This window comes from Mandrillus leucophaeus, unplaced genomic scaffold (genome assembly GCF_000951045.1).
Source record: "Mandrillus leucophaeus isolate KB7577 unplaced genomic scaffold, Mleu.le_1.0 Scaffold154, whole genome shotgun sequence".
In the NCBI taxonomy this organism is placed as follows: Eukaryota; Metazoa; Chordata; class Mammalia; order Primates; family Cercopithecidae; genus Mandrillus; species Mandrillus leucophaeus.
The window spans coordinates 1,985,252-1,991,996 of NW_012101521.1; the positions used below are offsets into that span (position 1 = coordinate 1,985,252).

General features: G+C 45.7%; 1 protein-coding gene across 2 annotated transcripts in view; it reads right to left on the bottom strand.

Annotated features, from left to right (window-relative positions):
* Positions 1–3,618, bottom strand: part of TFIP11 (tuftelin interacting protein 11) — a 19,986-nt gene extending 16,368 nt beyond the window's left edge. The window contains exons 1-5 of one of the 2 annotated variants that reach the window (XM_011975349.1): positions 3,504–3,611; positions 3,209–3,285; positions 2,219–2,295; positions 1,728–1,813; positions 1,179–1,396 (exon numbers count right to left, since the gene is read on the bottom strand). In XM_011975349.1, coding sequence (XP_011830739.1) covers positions 1,179–1,387 — 209 coding nt within the window. In that variant the 5' untranslated portion in view covers positions 1,388–1,396; positions 1,728–1,813; positions 2,219–2,295; positions 3,209–3,285; positions 3,504–3,611. Of the gene's footprint in view, positions 1–1,178; positions 1,397–1,727; positions 1,814–2,218; positions 2,296–3,208; positions 3,286–3,503 lie in introns of both variants that reach the window. The other variant, XM_011975347.1, reaches the window with a different exon arrangement.
* Between the last annotated feature and the right edge of the window lie 3,127 nt (positions 3,619–6,745).

The following is a 6,745-nucleotide window of genomic DNA, read 5'->3' on the forward strand; positions in this document are numbered from 1 at the left end:
TTCATCGGAGGAAAAAAACCCCAACCTGGCACACCCTGGTCGAGTGAGGTTCAGCCAGGGCACATATAACCTTGTGCTGGGGAGGAGACACGCCGCCTGAATCCACATCGCCCACCACTATCCTAGACCAGTACCTCCACTACTCCACTACCTGCGCAGGGACCACTGGCTTGGCCTCCTCAGTCTTCCACTGTGGCTCCATGCCTATTGAGCACACCAGCAAAAGGATCTTCTCAAAACATAACCCAGCCCCACATCACACCCTCTCTATCACACACACTATGCTACCCTTCCCCCCCTCTGCTCCAGCCCCCAAGCCTTTCATAGCCTTGTGGATACCATGATGCTTCCCATCAAAGGCCTTTGCATATTAAGACCTCTTCTACCACCCTAGTTAGCTTCTACTGTCAGTCATATCAGCTTGCTTAAGCGTCAATTTTCTCCATAGAAATCTTCCTTGGCCTTTCAGAATAGGTGAAATGCCCTAAAATGTGTTCTCCCTCATGTCCTCATGTCCCTTGTGTCCTGTATCACAGTTACAAGTTTCAAATGCCTATTTCCATCTTCTAGAGTCTGGGCTCCAGGAAGGCAAGAATGGGTCTACAGCACAGGCCTAATACATAGTAATCACTCAATAAACACTGATAATTAAATCAGTGAGGCCAGGCATGGTGGCTCACGCCTGTAATCCCAGCACTTTGGGAGGCTGAGGCGGGTGGGTCACTTGAGGTCAGCAGTTCAAGACCAGCCTGGCTAACAAGGCAAAACCCCGTCTCTACTAATAATACAAAAATTAGCTGGAGGTGGTTGCGTGTGCCAATAATTCCAGCTACTCGGGAGGCTGAGGCATGAGAATCACTTGAATCCGGAAGGTGGAGGTTGCAGCGAGCCAAGATTATGTCACTGCACTCCAGCCTGGGCAACAGAGTGAAACAGTGTCTCAAATAAATTAAATAAATAAATAAATAAATAATTAGAATAAAATAAAATAAATAAAAAAGTGAAAGAGCAGCACTCTAGCCTAAAGAGGAAACCAGACCTCTCGAGATGATGTCACAGCTAACAGTCTCAACAAGGCCAGGAGACAAGTATACTTATCAGGGTATCTCCTCCACTCCCTGCCCATCTTCCCCCTCTTCCCTAAAGCAAGGTGAAGCAGCCCCCATGTCAGGCAGTACCGTTTTCCTCCAAAGCTGGGCCTCTCATCATCCGAGTCTCGCTCTGCCCACACCCCGTAGGTGGCTTCTTCCTTGGTCTGCCAGTGGCGCTGTCGGTTGGGGTTGAACTCATTCTGGAGATCCCAGTCAGTGATCTCAAAGTTCTCCCGCTCGTCATCATCATCATCAATGCGGCCTTCCCCATCCCGGTACAAGTGGGACAATGACATGGCCAGTCACTAAAGAAAGAGACAAAAAGGGCACAGGCCGTAAGTTCTGGGGACAGCAGTAGGAGGATTCCTTGTAAGGATTCCCTGCTGCCTTCAGAACTTTCTCTGAATTCAAAGTCCATTAAAATTGGCATTACTATTCAATAAAGAAAATATTAAAAACCTACTTTTAGAAAACAATCAGTACTAAAACAGGTGAACAAAATACTAGTCCCAACCGTCTATGATTCTTTAAAAGTATATATTTCCTTGTCCTAGCCAATATCATAAATATCACACATATTCACACATACACAAACCACACAAAAATAACTAAATAGGTTATTTTGTACACTATTGCCTTAGAAAATGAGTGGCTATCTTCTTAGATCCCAGATTCTTTTTTCTATTACTGAGGAAAGAATTATATCTGGATCCTTGGTGGTCCTAGGAGTGATTTTTTTTAGAACATGCTTTTTGAAATACATTACTTGATGAAACAACATTTTCAGTTTTCCTCACATGAATTTCTTCTGATGAGCTGAAAGACTGTAGTAATTATGAACACTATTTTAATAGTCAGATGGCCAGGGATTGATATAGAGAATCTACCTCATGGTAGCTGGGTGAGCAGATTCAGCTGTATTTCTTAAATTGGGATAAACTACTATACCAACCTTAGAGAATGCTTATAAGGCAAATTCAATGAGTTCAAAATAAGTGCTCAAGAAATGACAGCTTCTACTTTAGTCCCATGATTAGGTTAATCATTGTATTAGGGTTTTCTAGAGGAAGAAAACTAATGGAATAGACATATATATATAAAGGGGAGCTTATTAAGTATTAACTCACACTATCGTAAGGTGCCACAATAGGCTGTCTGCAGGCTGAGGAGCAAGAAGAGCCAGTCAAGTTTCAAAGCTGAAGAACTTGGAGTCCAATGTTGGAAGGCAGGAAGCATCCAGCACGGAGAAAGATGTAGGTTGGGAAGCTAGGCCAGTCTCTCCTTTCACATTTTTCTGCCTGCTTATATTCCTGCCGCGCTGGCAGCTGATTAGATTATGCCCACACAGATTGAGGGTGGGTCTGCCTTTCCCCACCCACGGACTCAAACGTTAATCTCCTTTGGCAACACCCACATAGTCACACCCACATAGTCACACCCAGGATCAATACTTCCTATCCTTTAACCCAATCAAGTTGACACTCAGTATTAACCATCACAATCATCATTACTATTATGGCACTAGGGAGTAAACTTAGCAAAGTGATTCTAAAATCTGGCACGCTAAAATCGAAGCCTGAGTTCAAATTCAACTCTATCAGATACTCAGTGTATGAGAATTAAATGCACGCGAAGCGCCAAGCATGGTGCACTACACAATAATACATTCAACAGGTGAGAGCAACTGCGATTCTTGTCTTGCTGAAAGCGGCCTTAAGGCACACGGAGTTCACTACTTCCACAGGCAGTGTCCAACTCTGGTCACCTCTAGCAAAACGTTATCTCTGCCCTCTTCTACTCACTGGTGCACTGTTTGGATGCAGCTGGTCCCAATCTCTTCCAGGAGTGTTTAGGACAGAAGGGTTTTCAGAAAAGGTGGGGACTCTCAAATACATAAGGTTAAATAATACCACTGCCTCCGCGGGCATAGTACGTGGTAATAAGCCCTGAGTGAGTAGTCACAAGTTATGAAGCCCTCATCAGTAGATGCTAGGTACATGCTGGTCGCTTGAGACCGATTATCAACTGTCCGCATCAAGACACTTCTGCAAAGTAGGTACCGTTAGTTTTCATGCTTCAGACAAGAAAAAGGAGATTCAGAGAAGCTAGTCACTTACCTTAGGTTCCACTGCTCATAGGGCTCAAACTCAGGAGAGCTAGAAGTCAGGCCTCGGGCTTGTCTCTCTCTTGCTGTCTAGGTTTGGCGAAGGAGGCTCAGGTTCTCAACTGAACCCAAGCCCTAAATCCCAGTAGACCCCAAGCAGCACCGCCCCTCTCCGTGCCTCGGCAGAGCTGTCTACGAAATGGATTCCCCTCCCCACACCCCAACGGCTTGGACCGCAGCTCGCCTTCCCCGAACCTTCGCCCCTACTCCCACTGGCGCTGAGTCCCCTCGTAGCCAGCCTTGCTCACCTCTCCGAGGGTCCAGCGTACCAAAACTCAGCTTCACAATCCGCGCGAGAAGACCGCCGCTCCTACGCCAGAACCCGGATGCAGCGTGGCTGGCGCGCCGGAAATGACGTTAGTCGACAGCGGATGCCCTACTGGCTGCCGCGGCAGCGTGGAACGCTACGGCGGGTATGGCTGTAGAGCGGCCGGCTGGGATCTTAGAGAGGAGGGGTGGATTTGCAAGGTCCAGAATGGCTGGGGAGTGGTTTTCCCGCGGAGTCGGCCTCGCTGCCGCGCCTGCTTTGTAGTCCGACGCTCAGCCTGTGATGACTGATGTGGAATCCGCTGAGCCACGTTGGCCTAAGGAGACTTTGCCACTCTGAGAGTGTAAATCTGTAAAATAAGAGATGTAGGATTAGCCCATAGGGTAGTTGTGGTAAATACTGTGAGACAATAAGGGGCCTGGGACACAACATTCAAATGGGAATAATGAAGGTCAAGACTGTGACTCCTGTGTCTCTGACGCTCTCGTGGGCACAGGGCAGTGGCCTTTATGAAGGAGTTTAAGAGGGAATGAAGGAATGAATGGGCAAACTCTAGAGTTCCCAAGTATTCTCTCCAGGAGATGTTTCCATTCTCTTCGTTTCCAGCAGGCTGGTAAATTCATTCATGTATTCACTGATCGAATTAAAATATAGTGAGTGCCCCTCACCTGTGCTGCTAGGCCAATGTGATACAATGAGCAGAACAGTCATGGGCCCTCCCTGGGAAGCCCTCACTAGCCCAGGGACTCCGTGTAGACATTTAAGTGTCCACAGGCTCTGGAGTTCCAACCTTGACTCTGCAATTTAGCAGCTGTGGACCTTGGGCAAGTCATTAGGTCTAAGCCTGTTTTCTCTTCGGCAAAATGGTTAAGGATTCAATAAGATAAAACTGTAGGCAATGAAAACCGTACCTGGTAACAGTAGGTGCTCAAAAAGTGTTAGCTGTTAATTTTTGCTTAATTTTTCTCTCTCTGCTCTATGTGATGAAAAGATCCAAGAAGCAATTGTTGGAATGTAAAAAGAGCACGGGACTTGGAGTCATATACTTAAGTCTACCGTCAAGTAGTTGTTAAGAATTAAAACAACGATTTTTGTGTACCCAGTTAAATGTGGGCTGCTTAGGAATGGTGTCTATGTCTTAATGATCTCTGTATTCCTAGTGACATGTAGAATCATTGTGCCTGACACATAGTATATACTCAGGAAAGAAACAGAAAAAGAAAGATATGTGGTTTTAACATTTAAGGCCAGGAGAGAGGGTCTAACAGACTACAAGGCCCGCCAGGAGCAGAGTAAGGGAAACAAAGGGGGAAAAAGTGTTTTTAGCCTGTGCCTGAATGTATAAATCTGTGGCTCAAAAGTCAAAAAGCATACATAAGCTTGGCTTTTCTGTAGCTATGTTTATGGCTTTACAGCAGATTTTATGGAGCTGCAATTACTTTGATCATGAGGGACTGATGCTAGTGGATTTATGTCACCAAGTGGAACTCACTCTGTGGCTTCTGAAGAAGGGAACGTTGTGGACTTTCATGGGGTAGTTAAGAGTGCAGGCTCTGATTTAGTGATCAGAGTCATGAGGTAATCATGAGCTGGATGTAATCATGAGGATACATTAGACAAACCCGCATAAAGAGACATGCTTTATACAAAACTGTAATCTTAGAAAGTGCCAAGGTCAAGTGATTCTCATGCCTCAGCCTCCTGAGTAGCTGGCATTACAGGCGCAGCTGTAGTGATTCTCATGCCTCAGCCTCACGAGTAGCTGGCATTACAGGTGCAGCTGTAGTGATTCTCATGCCTCACCTCAGCCTCTCGAGTAGCTGGCGTTATGCCACCACACCCAGCTAATTTTTGTTTTTTTATTTGTTTTATTTTTTTTTCCCCCCAGAGTCTCACTGTGTCACCCAGGCTGGAGTGCAGTGGCATGATTTCAGCTCACTGCAACATATGCCTCCTGGGTTCAAGCAATTCTCTTGCCTCAGCCTCCCGAGTAGCTGGAATTACAGGTGTGCACCACCATGCCTTGCTACTTTTTGTATTTTTATTAGAGATGGGTTTTCAACATGTTGGCCAGGCTGGTTTCGAACTCCTGACCTCGTGATCCGCCTGCCTTGGCCTCCCAAAGTGCTGAGATTACAGGCGTGAGCCACTGCGCCAGCCTTCATTTTTAAAAACCCAATGTCATACCCCTTTCAGTCTCAAAAATTCATAGTTTTTCAGGATTTCTGGGATCAAATGCCCACACTTTGAAAAACAAGGAAAAGTTTTACAAGGCAGCCAGAGCTTTAGGTTCAAGGTCTCATATCTATCGTGATCCCATGTCATTTCCCAGGGGGGAAAAAACAAAAACATTGCTTTGAGATTTGGGAACATCCACACTCATTTCTGCATTCCTAATGAGGTGCTTAGACATGTGGCCTTCGCAGAAGGGGTTACCAAGCAACAAGGCTCCTTGGGCAGGAGGAGTCTGGCAGGGCTCTGCAACACCCATGGGTCTATACCTCTCCTTTCACAGCTGAGGCGGTGGGGGAGGCCCTGGAAGAGGGGAGGTGCCAGCACCACACAGTGAGTTTAAGGACAGGGCCAGGCCTGAAACCCAGGAGCTCAAACACCCAGGCAGGTGCTTTCTTTGCAAAAGCATGCATAGGGTCACACATCATGATTCCTGTGTGTTCAGGGCCACAGAGCCAAACTCTTCAGACATCATCGCTTTGATTCATCAACCTTGTAAGGTAGTTTGTTATAACCCCAGAGTCCACATTCCTATCCTCTTATTTCTACAGCCTATGCCATACAGCACACTTTCCATATTGCCTACAAAAGATTTGGGGAAAAAAAATCCTCGCTCAGTTACAACTTTAAATAGGTTGGTACCATAGAAACAATCCATAAGTGGCATTTCAAAGCTGATATATTTAAAGACTAGCACATGTACTTTTTCTAGGACAGTGACATTATACAGTTGCACATGGCTTATTCTTATTTTGCATCTTGTCCCAAAATATATATATGGTGTCCTGAACTTGGCAGAATTGAGAACCCAGATCAGCTGAGATTAGCAATTTGGTTTCCCTCTAAATGTTTCTTACAGATGGTTTCTACCCTATTTATCTTTCAAGAATTCGTGAAGACTATCCTTATATAGAAAGCTGGAACATGAGGTTCCATAGGCTTGGGGTGTTATCTGTAAATCACATATCCGCAAAACACAGTAAGGGGAGA